The following is a 27580-nucleotide window of genomic DNA, read 5'->3' as shown; positions in this document are numbered from 1 at the left end:
GTGGGATGAAGGCTGGCTGGTGCTCAGCTCTTCATTCAGTGTAAGATACTGCTGCCCCAATGAGTGAGAATCTTCCCCATTCACAGAGATGTCCTCACAGGCACGCCCAGAACCTTGTCTCCTAGTTGATTCTGGACCCTGCCATGTTGACAATATCAGTGACCACAGTGACAGAAATCTGTGATTTAAAGTGGGGATGTCGCTCATAGGTAGGACACTTGCCTGGTAGCCACGGCATCTTTGCTCTGCTCCTTAACCTGAGGTGTGAGTCCATCTGTGCCTAGCATCGCCTCTGGGACCCATATGAACTGGGACACGCAGTTCTTTTGGTCTTGGGAGATTGCCCGGTAAATAAACAACTTACATAGCAATTATGAGCACCACATGGCGGCTCACGGCTCTTTGTAACTCCAGTTCCAAGGGATCTGGTGCCCTCTTCTGGCTTCCTCAGGCAACTGACATACACACACACACACACACACACACACACACATACACATGGTACATATACTTACATTTAGGCAAAATATCTAAACACATGAAATAAAAATGTAAAAGAACATTTAAAGCAAAGCAAAACAAAAAACAAAACCCCAGACCAAGCAGTGTGAGCTTGTCGTCCTAGTGCTGAAGAGACAGACAGGAGGAGTCTGGGGCTCTCTCAGGCCAGCCAGCCTAGGAAAATCAGTGTGCTTCAGGTTCAGTGGGAGACTCTGACTAAAAATAACATGATCAGGCCGGGCAGTGGTGGCGCATGCCTTTAATCCCAGCACTTGGGAGGCAGAGGCAGGTGGATTTCTGAGTTCAAGGCCAGTCTGGTCTACAGAGTGAGTTCCAGGACAACCAGGGCTACACAGAGAAACCCTGTCTTGAAAAACCAAAAAAACAAAAAAAAAACCAAAAAAAAAAACATGATCAGCAACTGAAGAAAGTACCTGGCATCAACCTATGGCCTCCACACACATGTACATACAGACATGTGTGCATGGCCACATACATATGCACACACACACACACACACACACACACACACACACACACGTGCACACGATCCTTGTATCTTTTTCTCCTCTTGAGGCAGGCTTATTGACGCTAATGTTGATCTTGAACTTGAGATCTCAGGCATCTTCTACCACACCTGGCTTTAACTCGGTGGACCCGTCACAGGAGGAAGACAGGGTGTGGAGGCTTCCGGTGCCTCATGTCATATACCCTCCTGTCTTAGCTGGACCTGGTGCCTCTGTGGCTCCCCCTGAGCTCCTCCCAGGCAAGCCCTGCCTTTCTACATTTGGTGCCATCCAGGATACTCACATAGGTAGGATAAGAGAGCCACCAGGTTCAAGGTCAAAAGAAGGACCCTGAAGCAAAGTTGCTCTTCCATCCCTGGCTCCGCCCCTTTGGCCCTGGATGGCCTCAGAGTGACAACAGAAACTTCATGGAACTGCTGTGAGGGAAAGTTAGAACAGAACCTGCCTCAAACCCTTCTACCCACGAGGTAACCCCAGGCTGTGATGTTTGCCCTTGCCAGGAAAGAAAGATTCAGAGAGGTTAAGGGGCTTGCCCAAGGTCACATGACAAATAGATTATAGTTTGGGTGGAATTTGACCTTGAACTTCTGATTCTGCATTTCTCACTTGTGCCTCGGGGCTCCTTGGTTGGAGATATGGCTGCCCGTATCTCAAAATCCTATTTACATCCGACCCTGCTTTGAAATAGCAGCACATGGCAGGCATCTCTGCCTCTAAATATACTTGCTGCATGAATTCCAAAGCAGGTAGATGACTGCACAGCCCCTTTAAAATACCCAGTTAACTGTTTCAAAATAGTCAGTTGACTTGGCATCCCCTTTTTATTTTATTTTATACAATTAAAAACATTCCAATAGAGCCGGGCATGGTGGCGCACGCCCTTAATCCCAGCACTCGGGAGGCAGAGGCAGGCGAATTTCTGAGTTCAAGGCCAGCCTGGTCTACAAAGTGAGTTCCAGGACAGCCAGGGCTATACAGAGAAACCCTGTCTCGAGAAAAACAAAACAAACAAACAAAAAACAAAAAACATTTCAATAGGGTAGGGATGCGGCCGCATTGGTAGAGTAAGTGACTGGTGTACTCGAGGCCCTGGGTTCAGTCCTCAACAGCACAGACACCAGGTGATGTGGCAGTGCAGGCCTGTAGTCTCAGAGGATCAGAAGTTCCAGGTCAGCCTCAGCTACATAGAGGGTTTGAGGCCAGCCTGGGTTAGAGATCCTGTCAAAAAAAAAAAAAAAAAAAAAATAGAGATAGATAGATAGATAGATAGATAGATAGATAGATAGATAGATAGATAAGATCGGTGGGCTTCAGTAGGTTTCTAGGAAGGATCTGTAGCATTAAAAAAAAGAAAGGATGAGCAAGCCAGGAGGAGGTGGTGGCGCATGCCTTTAAGCCCAGCTCTCAGAAGGCAGAGGTAAGCAGATCTCTGTGAGTTCAAGGGCAGCCTGGTCTACAGAGTGAATTTCAGGATAGCCAAGGCTACACAGATAAACTCTGTCTCAAAGAAACCAACAGCAACAAAAAGGGAGATAAGCAAGTCCGTGCTTCACTGGGAGCCCCCATTTTCAGTACCTGTACCCCCCCCCCATGTGTCTCCCCCTCCCCTTCTGCCTCCCCCACCCCTACCAGGCTTTTTGGTTTGGTTCTTTGGGCCCCGCAGGCTCTCTCAGGTGTAAATCCAGTCAGCATCCTCAGCATGTCTCTGCATACCTGGGTGAAGCCAAGACACCTTGGTCTCTGTCACACATTCAACTGACAGACTATCAGTCAGACCACTGTTTCTCTGAGCTCTGTTTGATAGTATCTCCCCAACACATTGTTTGTTTGTGGTGGGCACAGTAGGCATACACCCCTGCCTCTTTAGAAAGTAACCCTAGCTACCCTGAATTTGATTGTCTAAGCCACTTATTTAGGAGCAAAGAGAAGAAATGTGAGACCAGGTTACCAATGGTAGGCATGTACTCTCTGTGAGGGTGTGGCCATCCATTGTCTAACCACACCCTCCCCAACCCTTCTAGGCAAGTAACTAAGACATTGCTGTCAATCACCATGAAGTTTGAAGGGAGTAGGAGATGATATCTCCAGTTCTGTCCCCTATCCAGTACCCCCAACCCCCTCCCACTGCCTCCCACACAGAGATATGAGAAGGAGCAGGGGAGAGGCCTCTGGTCCAGGGAGAAACCATGGCAGCAACTTCTGCTTCCGAATCATGGTCCCTCCCCCAAGACTGAGGTTCTCCAGGTAGACATCCATCGCCTGCAGAGCCTATAAGCTCTAGAAGGGGATGCCCCAGGAGCAGGGCAACCCCGTCTGCGTTTCCCATTAATTTCTCTCTGGATGCCTTTGTGAAGTCTCTTCTTGCTGTGATTGTGATTATTGGGATTTTTTTTTTTTCTGGCTTTGGCTGCATTCTCCAATCCCCGCCCCGTGATTCCTCCCAGATCACAAAGCTCCAGCCCTCCCTGAGGACCAGAGGGTGGCCTGGTGTGACTCAGATACCTCTTCTCTTAAGTGTCATCACAGATGTAATTAGCATGTGATTTGCACTGGTCCCTGCCTGGTTGGGAGTGAGGACAAGTGGTAAACCTGCTGGGAAACACTGGTTTCAGAGTGTCATCTGTCCCTCCCCCCAACCCCCTCCACGCCAGAACACACCTAAGATCCCTGAGCTACAGAGGCGGGGGGGGGGGGGGGGAAAGGGGGTCTGCTGACTAGTTCCCTTTATATCTGTTTTCCAGGCAGACCCTTTCCCATGATCCTCCATGCCCAAACCTGAGCAGGACCCAGTGGGAAGTAGTGAGACTTATTTTATCTGAAAAGTCACATCCCTAAAACAGCACTTGGTCTTCTGAAAGCACTGGTGGGATCAAAAGCAACTGGCAAACCTTGTCCCCCACCCTTAGACTATCTGTTGCCTGGCTCATGCCTCCCATGATGCCCCGTCCCCCTGGCCCATTCTCTCTGGAACAATGTCTTTTTCCCATGCTCCCCTCCCCGCCCAGTTCATTCACACTGTTCATCTCACACATGACATTGCTGCTCCCTTTGGGCAGCCTCAGCTCCCAACATGGGAAACTGAAGAAACAGAACGAGGTAGGCAGGTGGCAGTTCAGATGCTGGGGCTGCTGAGGAAGGGACGTTGCAAACTCAAGTCACCTAATACTTTGGCTCTACTTTAATTTGGGATTGGGGGTTGTGATCGAGACAGGGTTTCTCTGGGCAGTTCTTGCTGTCCTGGAATGCACTCTGTAGACCAGCTGGCCTCGAACTTCACAAAGATCCACCATCCCTGCCTCCCCGGTGCTGGGATTAAAGTCACATGCCACAACCACCCAACTAAATTAAACTTTTTAAAAAGGGCCAGGGATGCCACTGGGCTAGAGAGACTGCCCAGTGTGTGGGAGGCCCTGAGTTCAGTCCCCAACATTGCAGGATGAATGAGTCAATAGGAAAACAGCACAGCAGATAATACAAAGATAACTTGGAGAAAAGGAAGCTGGGGCCAGAGTTGTAGCTCTCTTGGTAATATGCTTGCCTAGCATGCAGGAAGCCCTGGGTTCGATCCCCAGTGCTGCAGAAAGCAGCTCCAGTAGCTAGGAGCTGGGATCAGGAGGAGCAGGAGGAGCAGGAGGAGCAGGAGCAGCAGAAGGAGCAGGAGCAGCAGGAGGAGCAGGAGGAGCAGGAGGAGCAGGAGCAGCAGGAGGAGCAGGAGGAGCTAGTAGCAGCAGGAGTAGCAGGAGGAGCAGTAGCAGCAGGAGGAGCAGGAGCAGAAGCAGCAGCAGGAGGAGCAGGAGGAGGAGGAGCAGCAGCAGGAGGAGCAGGAGCAGGAGGAGCAGGAGGAGCAGGAGGAGGAGGAGGAGCAGGAGGAGGAGGAGCAGGAGGAGCAGGAGGAGCAGGAGGAGGAGCAGCAGGAGCAGCAGGAGGAGCAGGAGCAGCAGGAGGAGGAGCAGGAGCAGGAGGAGCAGGAGGAACAGGAGCAGCAGGAGGAGCAGGAGGAACAGGAGCAGCAGGAGGAGCAGGAGGAGCAGGAGGAGCAGGAGTTCAAGGCCGCCCTCTGTTAGGTAAGAAGTTAGCAATTTTGGGGCCCCACTCAGGGGGAGGGAGGAGTAATTGTATGTGCAAGTGTGTGTGTGTGTGTGTGTGTGTGTGTGTGTGTGTTATGATGTTAGGGTGCTCCAGAGAAAGGGGGCTCCTCTCTGCTCTCTGCTAAGATGTCATTGAAAGAGAGACCTCTGCAGTGACAACATTTCGTGGAAGGATATTCTAGGCAGAAGAAAGCCTGAAGGCATGGCTCTGAGGCAGGAGCATGCCTCTCTGTCAAGGAAGAGGATGTACTCAGTCCCAGCACTGGGGAGGCAGAGACAGGAGGTTTCTAGAGCTTGCTGGCTAGCCAGCCTGGCTGAATTAGTAAACTTCAGGTTCAGTGAGGGCTTGTGTCTCAAAACTTGCAGTGGAGAGCAGTTGAGGACACCTGGTGTGGTCCTCTGTGTGTACGTTCATGTGTACACACAACCACATCTGTGTACTCACATATGTCACATGTGCACACAGGCGCATGCACACAGAGGTAAAGATGGCAGCATTAGGGGACAATCAGGTATATTCAAGGGTATTGTCCTGAGAGACACTGGCTACCAGATGATACAGTCTGTGTGACTCTGTGACATCCCCAAAAAACACAGGAGCTCTGTGGCTGACAGCAGGGGTTGCAAAGACTTAGAACAAGGCGGGGATCTTTATTTTTTGGGGGGTAGGGATAGGAGAATTGTTTGGGGCCCTAGCTTAGTGGAGGGGAGACAGGAACCTATACATGCATTGTTATTTATAGAACAAAAACTGTTATACCACATGCTAACTTATGAAGTATTGCAGATATCCCCATCCCCCCAAAAATCACGAGGTGAGAGGAGTCACCATCAAGTGTATCTTTAGGGCTCGTAGACTAAATGACACCACCCCCTTCCTCAATGTTTTCAATCAGCAATCCTGTAGTATGCATATGATAGACAGGCATCTCTGGTTCAAGCTTGATGGGCAACCCATAGCCAGGTGGGGAAACTGAGTCAGACAAACCAGAACAAAAAAGGGACAGAGGTCGCAGGACTGAACCACACGGAACACCAGGATACGTGCTGCACTGGGTCCCAAGGGCACAGACTCTGTGCTCAGAAATCAGAGGAGGAGGAGGGGGGGGGAAGAAAGAAGGAGGGAGAGAGGGAAGGTGAAAGAGGGGAGGGAGGGAAGGAAAGAGGGAGAGAGGGAAGGAGGGAGAGAAGAGGGAGGGAGGTGTGAGGAAGGGAAGGAGGGAAGAGGAAGGAAGATAGGAGGGAGGGAAGGAAGGATGCCTTAAGACAACAGACTGAAGGTCAGGTGTAGCTAGCCTACGAGAGATTCCCACAATGCACTTGACCATGGGCTACAAACTGGGAACTGTTCATTTAAACACACCTCCATTGGCCTCTGTGTGAGTACTTTATGACTCCCAGAAGAGCTGGGCCAGGCAGAGGGAGGTGCGTTCGTACAGGTGAGGAGCACCTGCCACCTCCCACAGCACTACACCCATCTGGGATGAAAATGACGGCTCTCTAGTGTTCTTCCCTCAAAGTGCCAGCTGCCAGTCGGATTGAATTAGATTTCACAGGCTTGTGCTGGGGTTTTTTTTTTTTTTTCTCCCAATACGTGGAATTCACCAGCAAATTACTCTTAAAGAGGGAAAATCAATCATTTGGAGCGGAGATAAGCTGAAGGCGAGGCAGCCTGGGATTGATCCCATCTGTGCAGGCGTGTGTGGAATTCGATGGGTAACCTGGGGCACCAAGGAGAAGAGAGGAGAGATGAAAGGAGAGAGAGGCTCTTAGCCTGTCTGGGCCAGAGTAACCAGGGGGCTCACATGTCTCCTTGTGAAGACAGGGCAGTCTAAGACCAATGAGCTGGAGGATTTGGTTGCATGGCAAGAGACACTTCGTGGTTTTTAGATGGTCATCTTCTCCCTGTATCCACACATAGCAGAAAGGGTAAAGTTGGACCTGGGGTTCCTTTCATATGTGCCATCAGGAGCTGGCATCCTGATCAGGAAGATTCCACCCACCCACCCAAACCACCTCCCAAAAGCCTGCCCTCCTTTGAGATTAGGGTTTTGATATGGGCATGGGCGTGGAGTGGGGAGTGACCCTGAGTGTCTATGGTTTCAGACAGGAAGTGAAGGGACAGGAAGGGGAACAGAGAGTGGGAGAGGACACGAGAGAGACAGAGGGTGGGAGGAAACGCTTCAGTCAGAGGACATCAAGTAATTCATGTTTGTGGGTGCATAGGAGAAACCCCCAAAGCAAAAGTACCATTTTACAGACTGGGAAACTGAGGCACGGGAAAAGATCTTCCCCTACCACACAGCGATGGGTGGTAGCTCCAGAAAATACATACTCTCAGCTTTAGGTTTGTCTGCTTGGAGGCCCAAACCTGAGAAGGCAGGACTTGGGGTGAGAGGAGACCCAGAAAGAGGGCAGTAGCCTTGGCTCTGTGGGGAGAAAGGGGACCCTCTGAACTGTTGGGGGCCAGACAGACCTAGAACTCAGGAAAGGGCAGTGAGACCCAACTGCTGACCATGGGAGACATTTGTCCCCATGGTCCCCAAGGGGAGCTGGAGACAGAGTCGGCGAGCTCCCCTGGGTTCTGGTGCTTTCTGTACTTGGTCATCCAGACGAGCCTTGGGGGTGCAGAGGGTGTTTGGCCCAGGGCAGCAGGGACAGAAGTCTAGGGTGGGAGGGAGAAGCGGCTGACTCTAAGGGAGAGGGGGAGGGGGTCTCCTCCCTGCCAAGGCCACTTCACCAAGTCTGATTGGGATTAATTAAGCGGAAGATGGGACAAAGGAGTGATAAAGAACACAGCTTGTCAGCTTTGATTTTCTGCCACTCAATAGCATGGATGAGCTCAACAAACAGCAAGAGGACGGAGCCCGGCAGTCCATGCTGAGGGTGGGAGTGGATGGATGGTCCCTGCATCCTACACATCCATTGTGGGTCCCCCTCTGCCTGCCCCTCTCTGCCCTGGCCAAGGTCTCAACTCTGCCCACCTCCCGAGTCCCTCCCCTCTCACCCCATGCCTCCTAGAACTCTGAAAATGGCTTTCCTAGATGAGCGTCTGTCCAGGCAGCTACCAGGATGTCACAGTTTGTCCTCAGTAGTCTGCTGGGTGGACAGCACTTCTCCCCCCACCAACCCCATTTTGCAGACAAGGAAAGCAGGTCTAATGGGGGAAAAATCATTTGCGTGAAACTGCAGATCTAACGAGGGAGATGCCTCGGGTCTGACTGCTCAGCGCATCTAAATTTCGTCTGTGGTGTATGCATGCGCAAAGGCATATATGTGGAAGTCAGAGGTTTCCCTTGGGGGCTTTCTTTCCACCTTATTGTTTGAGACAGACTCGCTCATTACTTGTAGCTCATGAATTCTGACTGACCAGCAAACCCCAGAAATCTTTCTGCCCCTTCCCCTGCCTCTAGTACTGCCATTACAGGAGCACTCTGCACCTGCTGTTTCTATAGGTGCTGGGAATCGAACCCAGGACCTCAGGCTTGCAAAGCAAGTACTTTATTCCTTCAGCCATCTCCCTAGCCCTAATGTTAACAAACATCACTAAACTTCAGTGTTCCCCACTAGGTGTGTGGTCACAGACTCTCCTGTGGTAGATCTGAGTTCTAGACAGCATTTCTAAAGGGCATGGCACTGACTCTGGGGACCCTCTCTGTACCCCACTTCCTTATCCCAGGCCTCAGCATAGGCTAAAGGGCTCTCACCAGCCCATGGAGCTCCCAGAAGCCTCTGGGAAGAAGGCTCAGTTCAGGTCAGAGAGGGCAGGCTCTACCGCACTTCCTTTAGAGATGGAGATGGAAATGTGCAGACAGAGGGTAGAACCTGGCAAGGATGTTTAGGGGTTGGAGCCCTGAAAACTATGAGTTTTATTATCATCCTTGGTGTTTTATTATGCTCTTGGTGTTTAGGCCAGGGATGGTAGAAGGGGACTTTGAATATTTATCTCCTACTCAAATACTCCTGGCTGGAGGCTTATTCGTGAGGGTGTAACCAAAGCTTGAATTTAGACACTAAATATTTTAAAATAGTTTCAGAATTGAATCTCTAGATTTTTATGGTCAAAGTAGGCTATAACCATTCCCTAAGTTTTTAGGGTTACATCTTTAAAAGAGGGAGCATTATAGTCGTCTGAGTTGGGGTTCTGTTGAGGTCCATAAAGAGAAAGCCACATCCTATAACAGAGAAGCCAAGATTCCAAGGAAAGTGAGCCACCAGGTCATTGGCCTGGCGCTGCCAGAGACCAACAGCAGAGAGCAAAGAGTCTACTGTGTTACCATAGTAACGCATCTGTGCTTGGGCTAGGGGACTGGTCTGCAGGTCTCAGGCCCTGGAGGAGGCCTGGGCATCAGTAGGGGGATGCATGGAGACCTTCTTCACTCTGGGAACCTGGGTAACTGTGGAGGGATGGAGGATGTTCAACAGACCTCAGTTCATAGCCACAAAGCATTGCTGGAGAAGAAGTCAGGCCAACATTCCCCCACCCAACGCAGGTCCCTTGTCCCTGTCTGGTGAGAGCCTCAAGAACCAGCATTTGCTGAGGGCCCAGTGCTGGGCCCCACCCCATGAAAAACTGAGGCGAGCACTTGTCCAGGAGACCACTGTGACACAGCACTGGACCCAGTTCCACAGGCTTAGTGGCAAGGGGCAAGGGCAGGGCCTGCTCTGACCACACCTGGTGGCCCTCCCCTTCCAAAAACTGGGAGTGGGGGTAAGGTGAAGGGAGGTGGCCCAACAGTCTCTGCTGGCAGCTGGCTGATAAGGAACTGCGCTCTGCAGGGGGCCAGAAGGCTGTAGTCACCAGGAGTGATTGGGGAAAGGCAGCAGCGGGGAGCCAGGAATGATTTCAGTGTGTAACCCTTCCTAAGAGATACATAAAACCAAGCCTGGGAGAGGTCTCCAGCCAGCAGCCCCTGGCTGCCAGGCCTTGGGAGCAGGCTGCAGCTCGTCTTAGGGACCACAGCCCCACCAATCAGCCCTTCTGATCACCTCACGCAGAGTAGAATTTAATCCCCCGCCCTGCAGGCTCTTCTCCATACACACTAGGCTCCCTTTTGATGTTCTTTTTATCTTCCTTTCTAACCAAGTCGCCCTTTAGCAGCTCTGAAAGTGCCTCCTGTCACCTCCAGCAGCCGGATGGCAGCTCTAATAAAGGGACAAGTGAGAATGGGAGGGTCCTGGTGACTCAACAGGTAGGGACTGACACCCTTTCTTTATCACCGGTGGCGTGGGAAGTGGAGGGGGAAACTAAAACTTAAAAAGACAGGACAGACCAGAATTCGAATCCTTCCCTGATGGGTGTGTATATTGAATAGCTGTCCTCTCTGTCTCTTGTAGAGGGCCTGGACAAATGTTGATGTCACACAGGTGTGTGTCACACATGTTGAGGCCTAAAGTTGGAAGCTATTGAGACAAAAAGGCTCCCTGGCCAGGGTTGTAGTTAAAAGAGTTTTGCACCAAGTCAACAAAACAAGGTGGGTTTCTCTCACACACGCCCATCCCCCGCAGATGAGTTCCTGCTTGGGTCTGGCAGGAACTGGCCTTCTAGAATGGACAGGGAGAGCATGCGGAATGGGTTAGTAGTGATTCCCAGGTGGTCTGAGAAGCTTCAGAGTCCTGACAAGTATGGGCTCAGGCCTGAGCCCCTGGGGGGTGGTAGATCCAGGAGAGGAGATCGGGAGTGGACAGACCTTCGTATCTGAGACCCACAGAAGTCTTGTCAAGAGGCCGGAGAAGGGGTTGGGAAGCTGGTGGGTTAAAAAAGCGCCTGCCACATATGCACAGGGACTTGAGTTTGATCTCCAGCTCCCACCAAAAAGCCAGGTTTGGTAGCCCAGGATTAAAGTCCTAGTACTGGGAAGGTAGAGGCAGTACCCTGGGACTCCCTGGCCGGCCAGCCTCACCAAGCTGGCCACATGGGCGAGCCACTGGATCTCCCAGCAAGACTGCATCAGATCACAAGGTAGACCTGAGGCACCCGGGGATGAACCCTGAGATGGATATCTGACCTCTACACCCATGCGCGCAAACAGTCACAGGCACACATGTACCTACACAAGAATACTCCCAAAGACGTGTCAGCTAGGGAGCTACCCTGAGGGTTTACACAAACGCTGTGCTGTGTGGAGCTCATGATGTTCCTCCAAGAGGCTCTTCAGTTCCCGTGGTTGACCTCAGCAACTGGGCACCCCATCTCTCTCTTTGTGCTTCCTGCAACCTCCCCTGTTGTTCTGTCCCATCCGCCAGATCATTCTAGTTAAGGCTCAAACTTGCTCATGCCTTGGTTGCTGGTTCCCCGTGGCTCTCACATGTTGGCACACATTGAGATACCTGGAGAACTGTTACAATGCAGTGCTGGGACCCACTCCAGAGTCTCCGGTTTAATTGACCTAGGAGTAAATGGTCCACAAATGTGCTTTCTAGCCTGCTCCAAAGGAATGGGAATAGCGATGCTGTGGAGTACCAGGACCAGACTCTGAGAAAGCCTCTCCTGGACTGATCCTGAATGTTCACCACCCTGTCCCATAGCCCAGACGCCTAGAAGGAATAAAAAGGGGGACTGGGGATTCGGCTCAGTTGGCAGTGGGCCAGGCTTGCCTGGCATGAAGCCCTGGGTTAAGTCCCCAGCTCTGAATAAACTAGGCATGGTGGCATGCACCCGTAATCCCAGAATTGAGGAGGTAGAAGCTGGGGGATCCAGAATTTAAGGTTATCCTCAGCTACATAGCAAGATGAATACCAGCCTGAGATACAGGAGACCCTGATTCAAGGTCATGGGGTGGGATAAAGGACAAACACAGCTGTCTGGGACATTCTCTCTCTCCTTCTTGGCTGGCAAGGCATGAGTGACTGTATTCCCCAAACCCTCCCTGCTCTGCTGGACTGAAGGTTCTCAGACTGAGAGGCCTAGAAAAGTGTGCCTCTCTCAAGTCACTTCTGTCAGGCATTCTGTCATAGCAACCAGAAGCCTGTCACCTCTGGTGACGATATTGCTTACCAAGGGACCAACATGCTCCTTACCTGCTGCATCCTGCCACTGCGGTGGGGAAAACCTATGTCAGAACCCTGCTCCTTTGCCCTGTGGGGCAGGGTGCACTGACCTGGAACCTGGGCCTGGGCTCTTTACCAACTGCCACCTTCCAGCCATCCTGAGTAGCTCCAACCTCTCTGAGGGGTCTTCACCTCCACCCTGCCCGCTCCCTCAGGAAGAAGGGTGTGAGGGAGAACTGCGGCCTTGCCTTCATATACCTAGGATGTATGCAAGGCTCCCAGCATGACAAATGACCAGAGAGACTGATGATGCAATGGGGGATGCTCAGCAGCCTCTAAGAGAACTGAGGAAGGGCTGGGACAAGGGTTCTACTAGTAAGGTGCCCGTTGAGCAAACACGAAGAATTGAGTTCAAATCCTCAGACTCTATATGCAAAGAAAGCTAGGCATGGTGGCTTGTGCTTGTAACCTCAGCACTGGGTCAGGAGAGGGAGGGAGACAGGTGGATCCCTGAGGCCAGCCAGGCTAGCCCAGGTGATAAATCTCAGGATCAGTGAATGGTCCCATCTCAAAAATAAAGATGGAGTGCAATCGGGGAAAGACATCTGTGGTTGACCTCTGCTCTCTACACATATGTGCACATGTGCAATTGTGTGTGTATGCGTGCACACTCCCATATACATACACCTACACTAGCAAACGCCTATACCATACAGCACAACACAAACAGAAACACACTAGAGGCAAATAATCTTCAGACTTCTCAAAGGCTGGAAACCACACCAGCAGGGGGGTGCTCAAAGCTGTCTGTGGCCATCCCTGTCAGCAGCGGCACCTGGGCATGGGTCCCCATAATGGAACTATAAGAGGAGGAAGAGTATGCTTCTGTTTGTATCTCATGGAGGTATTGGTGTCTGTGCACAAAGAAGTCTATCCCTTGGTGTGGGCCTCTTGGGGCAAGGACCTGGGAACAAGGTGAGGGGCCACCTCTGGGGAGAAACATGAAACAGTTGGAACAGTTCCTAAGTTTCTGGCTTTCTTCTTCTTCTTCTTCTTCTTCTTCTTCTTCTTCTTCTTCTTCTTCTTCTTCTTCTTCTTCTTCTTCTTCTTCTTCTTCTTCTTCTTCTCCTCCTCCTCCTCCTCCTCCTCCTCCTCCTCCTCCTCCTCCTCCTCCTCCTCCTCCTCCTCCTTCTCCTTCTCCTTCTCCTCCTCCTTCTTCTCCCTCTTCCACTCCTTCTCCTTCTCCTCCCCCTCCTCTTCTGCCCCCTCCTCTTCTTCCTTCTTTTCCTCCTCTTTGAACACTCTTTTTTCTTTCTCTACTTCCTCTTCTCCTCCTTCTTCTTGTCCTTCTCCCCTTCTTCCTTCTCCCCTTCCTCCTTTTCCTCCTCCTTCTTCTACTTCTTCATTTTCTGAATGTGAGGAAAATAAAAGGATAGCAGTGGTGAGTGCTGATTTCTGCAGGGTTTCTCTCCAGGATTCTGGAAGCAGAATGTGGGGCCATGGCCCCTTACCTCACAGCTCACTCTAGGGACACATGGGCTGCAGGAGGGCACAGAAAAGAAGATGCATGACCTCCTATGACCTCACCTTCCCTACCTCACCGCAGCTCGTGATCCACCCTCTTTCCTCTCCCCTCCAGCACCCCTGTCTTAGCTGTGGACTCAGACCTGAGGGTTCTGTCTCTGTACCATAGACTAGGATCCCAGGGTCCCTTTTAGCCTCTGTCCTTTACCCTGGCTCGTGATTCACTGCCTTCTCTCTCTGTTTCCTTCTTTCCTCCCTGTGTGGCTCTCTCTGGCTCCTCCTTGTCCCTGCCTCTTTGACTGATGGGTTCCATGGACAGAACTTGGTAAGTGAGGCTTGGCAAGGGCAGGGAGGCCTGGGGGTGGGGTGGGAACATCACAGAGAGCCTTCCTCTGCCCGAGCAGGCCCAGTCCAGACACTCCCAGCTCCTCAGGCCTATGAGTGCTGTGGTCAAGAGGCCAGGGTTCACAGGAGACAGCCATTGGTGTTTAGAACTGTCACACTCCATTGCCTTTGCTATTAGTGTCCTTTCGGGCATTTAATTGGTCCCCTCCGGCTGATGGGATGGATCCTACTAGAGAGACCTTAAAATTCTGCAACCCAAGAGGCTCAGAATAGCACTGTCTGTATGATAGTCTCCAGGAAGCTGTTCTGGACTGGGGGCTCTGGAGTGCCCTCCCAACCTTCCTTGACCCCAGAATAGGCTGAAAGGGGCTCACAGTGCTTGGCCTATCACTGGGCTCCAGGGTGCTCCAGGGAATCCAGCTTCTGGGACTAGAGATGCCTAGTGGTCCCCTCTTGCCATGAAGATCTAGCAGAAGGGAGTTCCCCAAAATCTCGAGTTCATGATAATGCTGTAGCCCTATGTTCAACCACAAGAGGCCTGTCTATTCGGGTGGAGCATCAGATGGATGGCTTACATCGGAGCCAGAAACTCATCTCAGGTTGATGATCACTAAACATTTATAGCCAAGGACAGACAGACACACATGACAGGGGTACACACCCCATGGAGAGGAGTTCCCCATGCAGCAGGAAAGGCCAGACTCCTTCAGCAAGCCCAAATATCCACTTCACTTCAGCCTTGGCTCCACCCACTGAGCTGAGCTGAGATCACGTGGCCCTGAGCCCTGCCTCTACTTCCATGAGCCTCGTTGTCTTGTAAGTGTAATTCCCTACAGGAAAACTGAGCTGGGTAAAATATTGCAATAGAAGAAAAGTCTGCACACTGAACCCCAAATCAACAGAATAGAGCGGCTGATGCAGCAGCCCTAGTGCGGGTCTCTGGGGTGCAAGGCACACTGTAGGGTTCTTTGTCCCCTAGATTCCTCGGTCACCCTCCCACCTCCGTGTCATGCATAGCAGCCCACCACACTCCTTAACATATTTTCCCTGTCCTCTTCAGTCCCAGCCCACCATAGACACCTCATTTTTTTTCTTTCTCTACTTTTCATTTCTCACCTCTCCCTTCATCTCCCTTGGGCCTGTTTATTTGTTTGTTTGTTTGTTTGTTTGTTTGTTTGTTTGTTTGAGACAGGGTTTCTCTGTGTAGCCCTGGCTGTCCTGGAACTCACTCTGTAGACCAGGCTGGCCTCGAACTCAGAAATCCACCTGCCTCTGCCTCCCAAGTGCTGGGATTAAAGGCGTGTGCCACCACTGCCCGGCTCTGGAGTCTTTTATTGATTGATCTTTAATTTTACATTTTACTTGTTTAGTCAGTGATAGAGAGGCCTGCTTGTGTCACGACATGCACGTGGAAGTCAGAGGACAGCATGTAGGAATCATTTGTCTTCTACCATGTGGGTCGTGGGGATTGAACTCATGTCTTTGGGCTTGGTGGCAAACCCATTTACTGTCTGAGCATTGAGCCATTTCTTCAGCACTGCCTGCAGGTTCTAATCCTGGCAGATTCCTCTCCCTCTTTACATCCCTTAGTGTAGAAAGGATCAGGAAGTGGAGAATGAACCAGGAGAGAGACACTTAGTATATGACAGACAAGAATGACAGAAAGTGACCAGAGGATGGTCCTTGGGCCTTAGAGATGGAGACTGTGGGGCTGGCTAGCAGGCAGAAAGACCTTCCTGAGCACGTGCATCCTCCGCTGCCCCACAGTGGAGTCGCTGACGTCACCCTCCAGCATCCTCTACTGCTCCAGTCTGGCTCCACCCCCTGCACCCTTTGCAACTGGCTTCTTCACTCTCACGCAGGGTCTGAACAGCATGTTCGAGGTGTACCTGGTGGGCAACAACTCCCACCACTTCATCATCTCCCCAACCTCCGTCCAAGGGAAAGCGGACATCCGCATCCGAGTGGCAATCCCGCTGGACTATGAGACTGTGGACAGATACGACTTTGACGTAAGCCTCCATCAGCATCTCCTCGGGCCACCTGGGGAGGTTGAAGGGAAGGCTGAGGAGGATGGAGTAGCACCCCTAAGTCCTACCTCCCCACTCTCCGCATTTCCCTAGGGATCTGTCCCAGAGAAACCACAGAGATGGCAGGGGCTAAATCCTCAAGGAGGGCAAGTATTTACAAAACCACAGACCCTTCTCTGGTATCCCTGCAGCCCATCCTGGCCAGCACAGTCCAGCTCCCAGGACCACTCCCTCCCTTGAGAAGGCCCTGTGAGGGGGCTCATAGAACACAACTGGCATCAGCCTTGACTCTAGCAGATGCTTGTGGTTAGAACCAGCCACGGCACTGAGAGGTCTCCAGAGATACGTGGGAGCTCACGCAACTTTGCTCCGCTCCTCCAGCTCTTTGCCAACGAGAGTGTACCCGACCACGTGGGCTATGCCAAGGTGAAGATTACGCTCATCAATGAAAATGACAACCGGCCCATCTTCAGCCAGCCCCTCTACAATGTCAGCCTGTATGAGAACATCACGGTGGGGACCTCCGTGCTGACAGTCCTGGTAAGTCCCCAGGTCCACAGGGGCCATAAGCTCTTAGATATCCTCGGGGACACTGAGCATCTGGGTATCAGGTGCCGTAAGTGCCCGGAATCTGTTGGTTGGTAATGATAGTATTCAGACTCTTCTTGAAACCGAGAAAATGGACCAGCCTGTGGAACAATAAGAGGGAGAAGGATACTTCAGTTTTCTTTATTTTCCCTGAAAGGCATGCATCCAAGATGGCCCAGGAGACCTAGAAACCCCATGTGATGATCAATGGACTGGGTGTTAGCCATCTCTGAAGGGAATGACCCTCCCTGTCTCTGAGGACAGCAGGCTCCTTGAAGCTGCCCAAGAAGCCCTTGATACCTTTGGCCTTTGACAAGCCCCCATCCTCACCTGAGGTTACTGTGTGTATGTCAGTCAAGGCTCTTGACTACAAGAGGCAGGATGTAACTTGATATTATAAGTGAGTTCAGGCATGGCTGTATCTGGGCGTTCATATAAAGAATACTCTGTCATTAGCAGCCAGTTTAGCTTTTTTGCAGTGACTGAGATGGTCATAATACCTCCAGATTTTCTTAGCAGCTTATCAATGCTAGTGGAGGAAAATATATATATATATATATATTGGTAGCCCCAACCAATGCCCTAGAACTGATCTCAGCATCTTCGTCCTGCCACCAACTGTCACAATTAATACATGCCAGCTATGGGTCACACTTTCCATACTAGACCTAAGCCTTAGGTGTTGATTCTGTTCAGATTCTATGGGCTGACAATACAAAAGGAGTATCCATTATAAATTTGAATAGGCCACTGAGCAGATCAATATGGTAGATGCTGCTATATAAGCCCAGGGTCCGACCCATCACAGGCAGTCAATAAATGTTAGGTTACCACATCCCTCTCTCTCCCTGTGCATGAGAGGCCCACAGAGGCCTTGCTGCCATGTCTTGCTCCAAGCTGCTGTTGCCTACCATAGCAGGCCCCCACCCTGAAGTGTGTTTACTCTGTAAACAGATGGTCTGGAGCAACATTGTACCCCCAGGCCTTTCCATCTGACAGTTATTAATATTTCAAACAGATGTTTAGCTAGTCGGGCCGTCAGATGGAAACCATGAGCCTGCTGTGGCTTTTCTCCGAAGCCACTGCTCCCAGCCCACGGCTCCCCCAGTTTCTACCGCAGTGCCTGAGCAATATATCACCCATCGCCCTGGGCTCCCGGACCCTCCTCTAGCCTCCCAGGCCCAACCCAACAAGATGTACGAAAGGCTCCAGCATCCTGGGCTCAAAGGGAGCGTGTGTCTCCCACACACCATGGAATATCAACGGGACGGGTGCCAAACAGTCTGTGATAAAACCAGGCAGGGGACAGTGGCCATGTCCCTAGGTCAAGGATCATGTGACAAGGAATTTGCGTGTGTGATCCAGGCTGGGTGGTATCAGGACACTCATTCCTGGAGTCCTTGCTGGGAGCAGAATTCTGTTTGTATTGGACATTCTTGTAGATGAGCAGTTCTCAGCCTGCCTAATGCTGCCACCCTTTAATACAGTTCCTAGCATTGTGGTGCCCCCCCCCACCTTGAAATTACTCTGTTGCTACTTTCTAACTACTTTTGCTAATATTATAAATCCTAGTGTAAACATCTGATATGAAGGATCTCTGATCTATGACCCCTGTGAAGGGGTCATTTGACCTCCAAGGGGGTCTTGACCCACAGGTTGAGAACCAGTGCTGTAGCTGGCGGACCAGCTTGGAATACTGTAGGGCTGAGATTGAAGCATGAGCCGAAGAGTCTATCAGTCTCTGGCGAACATGAGTTAAGCCCTTCAGGCTAACTGTTCCCAGAACATCAACAGTCCTGAGCTTGCTACAGACCGACCTAACCTCATCTCTAGTTCTGTTCCCTCTCCTCCCTGCCTTTCTTGGGGCTGCTGATGGTGTCTGCACGTGGCTGTCCAATATGGCCAGCTGCTGCCTTCACGCTTCCCCATCCCAGCCCCACCACCCCGACGCCAGGACTGTGGAACCATGAAGCTGTGGGGCTCTTAGACATGGTGCTAAGCCATGGACCTCAGTCTCAGACCTTTGCTGAGGGCGGCTCTGTCCCTGTCCCTCTAAGCTTGCGTTCATGTCCTCCCTAAATTTATCTGCATAATGGGCATGACCGACACCCAAAGCTGTGGAAACAGAGGTTACAAATGCAGCCACGGGTGTCTCCCACAACTGTCAACTCTCTGTCACCCCAAGGTGCTGCCCAGCTCTGGGCAGGTGGCAGGTTCCCTGACCACAGCCCGACCTCCATCCTTACATTCTAGCCCCACCCATAGCCTTCTGGCCTTCTGGCCATCTTGGCCATGCCCCCTCTAGATCTAAGTCCCCACTTCCCTTTGTGCAGCTCAGAAGGGGCCACCATTACAGCTGCCTGCTCAGAGACCGTAAAATTCCTTCTCCCTGACCTTTTCCACGGTGTTATTAAAATGTTTCATGGGCAGTTGTGTCAGGAAAAAATTATAAAGAAAAAGGAAGATGTTTTAATTTGCACCACAGGCTGAGCAGAGACTGCAGCCAGGGGCTTGCCCAGCCCCCCACCCTGCCACCTGTGCAGGGGAAGCCATGGCATGACAGTAGCCAGGGAAGCTAGCTGTCGCCACCGGTCTGGGGATCCTATATGGACCTATGGAGCCGGGTCTCTTATTTCTCTGCTGGCTGGGATTTTGGAGCCCAGGGCTCTCCAAGGACCCTGAGGTCAGAGTATGACCTTGAGCCCAGTTCTGGATGCTTGCTTGGGTCATCACTCAGGAATGTCCCTTCCCCCGTGCTAACCCCCCCCCCCCAGCACATCACCTGTGAAACAATGAAGGTATGTTGCATGTGCTTGGCTGGAGCTGCCGCCAGACCTAGTGCCTGGAGCACTTGTGCTGGGGACAGGGGGTGATGGGGATGCCTGGGACAGCCTCTGAGGACCAAGTCCTGTGTCCTTTGGTCTCTTACTGCCTCAGTAGCAGTCCTCCTGCCCCGGCCACATAACTGCAGCCTCACTGTAACCAACACATAATATGGCCATTGATTCCTACCTGCTAAGTCCGTCATTGTCCTTTTCCAGATGAGGAAACTAAGGTGGGGGTGGGTGGGGAAGTGGCTTGCTCAGAGCCCCAGACCTACTAAGTGGCCTCAGATCTTGAACAAAGACCCACAGAGGGACTGTGCTGGACCTCTGATCCCTTTCAGTCACATTCAGAGCCGAGGACAGAGAGGAGCCAAGGAGGACACTGCAGATCCCTGAGAACAGTCTATAGGCTCACCCCAGGCAGACCCTCAGTACCATCAGGTACCATCAGGAGAATTTCTACCTGTGGAGCCAGAGCAGAGACAGTTGGGAAGGCATGGGACTGTGTCCAGGGAAACAGGAATCTCAGAGTGGCTGAAACCGTCTGTATAAGGAAATCTCCTGGGATGGTAGGAGACTCCTGGGATGGGGGATGGCAGGGTCTCAGAAGGGCCTGGTAGGGTTTGTGGGAAAGAAGAGGTTTAGGGTGAATGTAGCCACTCATTCATTCTACAGATCTCTGTTGACCGCTGGCTACATGCTAGGCACATGGCCCTGTGGTCAGTGTATGGGGTGTTGGGAGTTCACCCTGCCCTGGAAGAACCTGCACTGGGAAACGAGTGTTTGTGTTCAGTATTACTCTCTGTGACGGAGACCAGATCAGCATTAGAAATGGATGCTGGGCACCTGACCTTCATTAGGGTCAAGAAATTCTTCTCTGAGAAAGTGACACTAAAGTAGACATTAGCAGATAACTGAGGAAAGGGGAGGACATCCCGGAGAGGGAGAATGGCATGTGCAAAGGGCCTGTGGTGAGGGGAGTGGTATGCAGGGGGCTGGAGTCCTGTTTCTTCGAGGCCAGAGCCCTCAAATGTCTCTCTTCTTGCAAATTGACATTTACTCCAGGATGCCCACTGGACTGATGTTCAGGTAGTGTGGTCACATAGCTTTCATGCCCTTGCAGGTTCCCTGTGGGAGGCGTTTGACTGACTAGGAGAGTCATTATAACCCTGTGCAGAGCAGAGTACCACCTCCCAGCTATGGGAAGACAGGCCTCAAGGAGGCAAAGGCAGGCTCCTATCCCACTCCTTCTTCCAGTACACCCAGATGAGTTTACTGTGATCTTTGTCCCTAAGTCACCCAGGAGGACCTAGACTTTCTGGTCACAGGCCACTTTCTCTGGGACTCTGCTGCCTTTCCTACACTGTGAGAATGAGGTGCCATCTTGGCCACCAGGGTGGTGCCAGAGTGTGAATGGTACAAAGTGGACACATAGCGTCTTCTATTATGGTTGGGTTATCTGCTACCCTGAGAGCCTTAGGTCTACCATGGCAGACTTGGTAGTGATAAGCCATGAGACCTCAACTTCTTCCTCTGAGTCCTGGGGATGTTTCCTGCTGAGGAGGGCGGTTGTAAAGGGGAGTGGAGAGGTTCAGCCGACTCTCAGCTCACACTTAAGAGCAGAGTCTTCCCACAGCACCTAGTGAGCTAGGTGCTTCCCTTGACATCCTGGTCCTGCCCCAGCAATGCAGTCACTGAGCCTCTGGTCCCCAGTGACATGCAAGGAAGGGTTTCTGTTCCATTTCACTCAGCCCCAGAGGCAGGGGTAGCATCCTGGCTGGCTAGTCTCACTCCCAGCTCTAAGGTGCACCTCCCACCCTACCAAAGCCCATCCCTCCCACTGGCTCTGGGGCCTCTCATCTGCCCTGCTCCTCTCTCTCCAGCCTCTGGTCTGGAAGCTTGGAAAAGAAGCCCATGGTTGGTGGCCTAGACTTCCTGAGGCCAGAACTAAGCACATTCTCCCCGATCAAGCTGGCCTTTCCACGCTGTCTGTCAACACAGAGTGCCTATGCTCTTTGTCTCCTCTGCCTCCTCTTCACAAATACTCAAGGAAAGTGATATCACTGCCCCAGGCTGGCCTTGCTGGAGGCCAACTTCAATCCTGTATAGTCAGGCTCTGAGAGCTGACTTCCAATACAGCAGGGTCTCTCCTATCAGCTGCAAGGCCTGGCTTCCAGCTCTGTGACTGCCAGCACCCATGCCTGCCCCAGCCCACCCCTTCTGTTGAGCCCAAGCAATTGAACTTAGAGCCCAGATACAGAATCTAGGGAGGCCATCCCTTGCCTCTACATCAGATGGTGCTCCCTAAAACTCACCCTAGGTCCTCCCCATCCCTCTGTTCCCAGGAGGAGGACACATTGCCCCATAGCTTCCGTGGGGGGCCTTCTAGAACTACAACAGCTACTGCAGGAGGATGCTGGCTTAGAACAAGGCTCTGAAACCAGAGTACTAGGTTTCTGTCCAAGCTTTGCTGATGGCTGAGCCTGACCCCAAGTAGGTGCTTAGCTGTGTCCTGGTCCCCCAGACTCCATAATGTACTGTGGGGGTGATGAACGAAAACTCATCTTATAGTTAAGAGACAGAACAGGGCTGGAGAGATGGCTCAGTGCTTAAGAGCACTGGCTGCTCTTCCAGAGGACCTGAGTTCAATTCCCAGCACCCACATGGTGGCTCACAACCATCTGTGACTCCAGTTCAAGGGGATCCAACATCCTTTGGTGGCCTCCATGGGGACTCAGTGCATAGGCATACATGCAGGAAAACACCCCTACACATAAAAATAAGTAATTTTAAACATGAGACAGAACAGCTCGTACCTGGAGTGCCTTGGGTGGGTGACAGCTATGATTGTCCAAGCAGCTTGAAAGCACTGGCTGCCACGCTTTGGGTCTCCGGAGCTCTACCTGCCCCTCCTTCCACTCTGGCTCCCCAGGCTCCAGGCTCCCTATGCACACTGAGCCTTGCCAATGTAGGCACAGGAGCCCAACACCCGGCCTCAAGGCGCCAAACACAGATGAGGCTAGCAGAGCCGGGGGGACAGGACAAGATTCTGGGAAGAGGCAGAGAGAGGGTGCTATAGGGTTTGGGGCTTGTGCAGTTGCTCGCGAACCCAGACTTCTAAGGCCCCTGTACTGCCTTAACCTAGAATTCTCCCTGCTGTTAGAACGGGCCCCTCAGCTCCTGCTGCGCAGACCCTGCTTATCAAGGAGTTTGCCTTTTGTACGGGAGTTGTCTGATTCCCTTCCCTCTTAGAAAACTCAGGAGGAGGCTGGAGAGATGGCTTAGTGGTTAAGAGCACTGACTGCACTTCCAGAGGTCCTGAGTTCAATTCCCAGCAACCACATGGTGGCTCACAACCATCTGTAATGAGATCTGGTGCCCTCTTCTGGCCTGCAGGTGAACATGCAGGCAGAGCGCTGTATACATAATGAATAAATCTAAGGAAGGAAGGAAGGAAGGAAGGAAGGAAGGAAGGAAGGAAGGAAGGAAGGAAGGAAGGAAGGAAAAAGGAAAGAAAAGAAACTCAGACGCTCTCCACAGCTCTTGCCCACTCCTGCACCTGTCAGCCCACCATCAGCTAACACTCACTTCCTGCCTGCTCTGCACACGGGCTAGTGCCTCTGTTCACACGCAGCTTGTCTCTGTTCTGATTGGGTGATAGAAGTCACCACCATATCACCCAAACACAGCCGCCACCATATCATTATACTTGTGGATTCTGTAATCAGAGATACAGAAATTCTCCAGGGCTGGCAGGGCCTGGAGGGTTCACCTTCATAGGACCCTCCTGGAGAAACAGGAGCCTAGTCCAGGGGTTCTCTACCTGTAGGTCACAACCCCTTTGGGGGTTGAATGACCTTGTCAGAGAGTTCTCCTAAGACTGTCCGCATATCAGATAATTACTTTATGATTTATGATTCATGACAGTAGCAAAATCACAATTATGAAGTAGCAATGAAAATAATTTCATGGTTGGGGGTCACCCTAATATGGGGCACTGTGTCAAAGGGTCTCAATGTCAATAAGAGGCATTAGGAAGGTAGAGAACCCCTGCCCTCGACACTTGCTGGCTACTGAGTTTAAGCACTCTGGACCTGGGTTGGCATTCAGTGCCTCAGCAAACCAGGTCCTGACACCTGCTGTCCTGCATCCCAGACCCTCCATCCTCCCTCACATCCTCAGCCTTTCCTGTCCTAGTATCTGCTGTGCCTCCCCTCAATTTATTGATCCTCTTGACTGTAAGAGCCAGCCCACTGTGCCCACCTCCAACAGGAAGCCCTCCAGCACGCACCCATCTCTCCTCCGTGCTCCCTCCCCCTCCCCTGCTCCCTGACCGGCTTCTTCTCAGGGATCTTCAACATAGCTTTGAATCCTGTGTAAGGGGGCGGGGGATCAAAGGAAACTTGCTGGGGGCGTGTGGCAGGAGACTGAGTGGACAAAGGCCTCCTGGGGAAACTGAGGCACAGCGACAGTAAACAGTGTTACCCTAAGTTACTCAGTCAGTCCACGGAATTTCTTTTTCAAGTGTGAGTGCTTTTCTGTGCTGGATACCCCATTAGTCAGGTACTGAGATTATGTGTGTGACCCTAGGCCATTCTTGTCCCCTGTCTAGACTTGGCTTCCAGTTCAGCCCCCAAAAGAGAGTCACCCAGACATCTTCTGAGGATTCCCCTCAGGAAAGGGAGGGCTTCAAAGAGACAGGGTGAAGGGGGACAGAGGTGGAGGAGGGCAGGGTAGAAGGTGAGCTATTAGCTACAGGAGAGCAAGGTGAGAATTGAGGGTGACCTTTCTGCTGCCTGGATGGGGAGCGGGTCACCTTTTGCTCTGCATAATCCACTCCCCCAGCTCACCTGGGACCTGGGCTTTACCTGTCAATCATACCCACCTTGGTGCCGCCCTCCCTTAACTGACCAGGTACCTTCATGGAGAAAGGGGCCTATAGAACCTACAGACAGGGCAGCAATCACGCCTCCCTTCTCCCGGCAGGCTCCTGGGGCAGGCTGCTGTCTCCCTGGGTTCTGGACTCATGCTCTGTGCCCTGAGAAACCAGGGTTTCTACTTTAACAGTATGAGGGGGTCTCCTCAGGGTCACAGTCCAGGGCCTACAAAGAGCAAGTGTCCACCAGCCATCCCAGGCTTTCGAGAACAGCTCGGCTCCCTGCTTCTGATGGCTTTCATTTGACTCGATTCTACCATGGCATACAGCTGCCAGCAGAACTCACAGCGTGAATTATTAGTCAGGGAGTCTGCTTGCTCAGCCCAATGGGTAGGCCCCATCTGGATAGTTTACCAAATCCCACAAAAGACAGGGGTCATCCTTGGGAAGACAGCACTTCTATGGTAACTTAGAATCCCCCCCACCCCCTCCTCAGCCGCCCTTCCCATGGGCCGATCTGATTCCCCATTCCCCACCCCACCCCCTCCCGCCAACCTTTACCACTGGCATCTTAATTGACCTCCTTGTTCTGGAAGCCCTAGAGACCTGAGACTCCAGCTGTGCTTAAACAGAACAAAATCTCTTCCAATTTCCCCACCGTTTAAAAGAAAATTGAATTCTTTATCTGCAGCCTGGGGAGGGGGAGGAGGGGGGGAGAGGAGGAGGGAAGGAGGAAAAAAAAAAAACCCAGGAAATAGCAGGTCACTGGCCCAGCTCCCAAGCTGGCCTAGAAGCTTTCGTGGACACTCTGGTCCCTCCATTTGAAGGGTACCTAAGGCTGTCCCCAAAGGGGACCCCTTTGGTGGGCTCTTGGTTCATGTCCTGTTGGAGTTTGTGCGTTGGAATATGTGTGGTGGGGGGAGGGGCCAGGCTGCTGAAGGTGATTGACAGGTTCCTCTAGCTGTCAGGCTTCAGTGCTTCCTGCCACTGTTTATCTCCTTCATCTAAATATCAATCCTAAAACCAAAATAGGATGGGGTTCCGTGGTAGGACCCAGAGTTCTGAGTGGGGTGGGGCTGGGCTTGCAGGTGAGGAGGAAGTGAAGAAGGAGGCCACTGAGACTTCCAGTTTCTGGGCTGAGTTAGGGTATAAAGCCAGGGTCCCCCACCTCTACCCCTGAAGTGCACCAGCCTGGCTGATGATGGTTCTCAGAGAATCAGCCTTTCAGTGTATCTATTTTTACCAAACTGACCTATTGCTGCCAGGCTCTGCAGAGCTGCGTGCGCAGCTTCTGTCACAGGTGTCCCCAGAACCTACCAGCCTCAGGAGCTGCTGGCCACCAATCTCTGCCCCAGTGATTATTCATTTTATGTATGTGAGTACACTGTAGCTGTCATCAGACACACCAGAAGAGGGCATCAGATCCCATTACAGATGGTTGTGAGCTACCATGTGGTTGCTGGGAATTGAACTCAGGACCTCTGGAAGAGCAGTCAGTGCTCTTAACTGCTGAGCCATCTTCTCCAGCTCCTCTGCCCCAAAGTAAAAGGCAAAAGATACTCAGTAGCATCCCGGGTGATGGATCCCAGGAGTTGAGTGACTCTTGGGCACTTCATGTTTTCTATAACTATGGTTCAAACGACACAGGTCCAGGGAAGCTGGTATAGCTCACCAGGGCAGCTGAGCCATGGCTCTGATTCCACCTGTGTTGACCCCAAGCCCTGCACCCCGCTTCCTATTCAGTGTTGTTGTAGTTGCTTGAGTTCTGTAAAAGTAGGACCACCCACGGGTGACCTTGAGCGAGTACCTCACCAGGGACCTTGGTGTCCTTTTCTGGAAAACAGAAGGACTTGGCGGAGTGCTCTCTAAACCTCCCACACTGGCCTGGAATCACCTGTCCCCAGACGGTCCCCTCCTACACCTAGACTTTCAATCCGGAAGTCACCCTTCCGTAGGCTGGCCGATGATGGTTCTTGCTCAGGCCAATTGTACTAAGAACACCGGAGCAAAGAAAATGGATCCTGTGGGCAAAGGGACAGAGGATGGCTGTAAAATCGGCCAGGAGTGGAGCAAGTTCATAAACAATCACAAACCAAAGGCCTGTGCGAAGGGGCCCTGGGCTGGAGCTGGGAAGGTTCCCAGTCTGGGGGGAGGTGACTGGAGTCCCGGGCAAGGAGAGCAACCGGGGCCTCAGATGAATCCGTCTATACAGCAGCAGGAAGGACGGCTTGGGGTAAACTAAGAGGTGCGCGGGGTGTGTTTGGGAGATGTGGAGCTGGGGTGGGGCTCAGAGTTGACTGACCCAGCTGTGTAACTATGGGAGGCGTGGAAGCCATACTTCCTGCAAGCTCACCTCCCCAGTGGCTCAAAGTCCTTCTGGTGCTGACTTACCTAGTGATTGTCAGACTTTGGTATGTTTTGTTTTGTTTTGTTTTGTTTTGTTTTGTTTTGTTTTGTTTTGTTTTGTTTTGTTTTGTTTTAGAGGCAGGATCTCACTGTATAACCCTGGCTGGCCTAGAACTCACTATGTAGACCAGGCTGGCTTGAATTTATAATCTGTCTGCCTCTGCCTCCCGTTGGCTGGGTTGAAAAGCACATGCCCCACAGGGTCATTTAATTTCCTGATCCTGGGACATGCCCCAGTATTTTTCTATTCTATGCTACTACACATAATTTTTAAAAAATGTACTTGTGACCCATTAGAATCTAGGAGCCACCTTTTTTTTTTTTTTTTTTTTTTTTTTTTGCTTCCCTGGGCCTCATTGGATGAGGAAGAATTGGGGGAGGGGTAGACATTAAATCCAGGAGTGTCCAATCTACAGCCTGTGCGTTGCAAAAGCATGCATATGCTTCTGTTACATGAGATTAGATTACAACAAGGCATTTTCATCTATGAAATTTGTGCCTGTGAAACACATAATCAAATTACAGAGGGAAAAATTACACACACACACACACACACACACACACACACACACACACACACCTCTAAAGGGGCCACAAGATGGCTGTCACCTTGTATAACAGATCCAAAGTAGATCTCTGTTTACCCTCCTCACTGGCTTCCCAGCAGAACTCAGAATCAGAGCTTCAGCCTGCCAGCCATCTTCCCACCAGCCGAGAGCCCAGACTGGACAGAAGTCTTCTGTGAGCTCCCACTGTGTGTGCTAAGTCTTTACAACCTACAATTGGAAGATTCTAGTCTTGGACTGGCTGAATGATGAGGAACATTTTGCTCCGTAAGCCTCAATCCCCCTCTCTCAGCATCTGCAAAATGAGGATGCTG

At 51.7% G+C, this 27580-nt stretch overlaps 1 protein-coding gene across 7 annotated transcripts in view; it reads left to right on the top strand.

Moving 5' to 3' along the window:
• Positions 1-27580, top strand: part of Cdh23 (cadherin 23 (otocadherin)) — a 393766-nt gene that overhangs the window by 214524 nt on the left and 151662 nt on the right. For 4 of the 7 annotated variants that reach the window (NR_045556.1, XM_017313930.1, NM_001252635.1 and 1 more), the window contains 2 exons: positions 15838-15987; positions 16387-16545. Coding sequence is in view for 6 of the 7 variants with exons in the window: in XM_017313930.1 (XP_017169419.1) it covers positions 15838-15987; positions 16387-16545 (309 nt within the window). In the remaining variant the exon portion in view is untranslated. Of the gene's footprint in view, positions 1-13949; positions 13956-15837; positions 15988-16386; positions 16546-27580 lie in introns of all 7 variants that reach the window. The other 3 variants (XM_030245069.1, XM_017313927.1, NM_023370.3) reach the window with 1 other exon arrangement.

This window comes from Mus musculus, chromosome 10 (assembly GCF_000001635.26).
Source record: "Mus musculus strain C57BL/6J chromosome 10, GRCm38.p6 C57BL/6J".
Classification (NCBI taxonomy): domain Eukaryota; kingdom Metazoa; phylum Chordata; class Mammalia; order Rodentia; family Muridae; genus Mus; species Mus musculus.
This window is presented reverse-complemented; position numbering and strand designations above follow the sequence as displayed.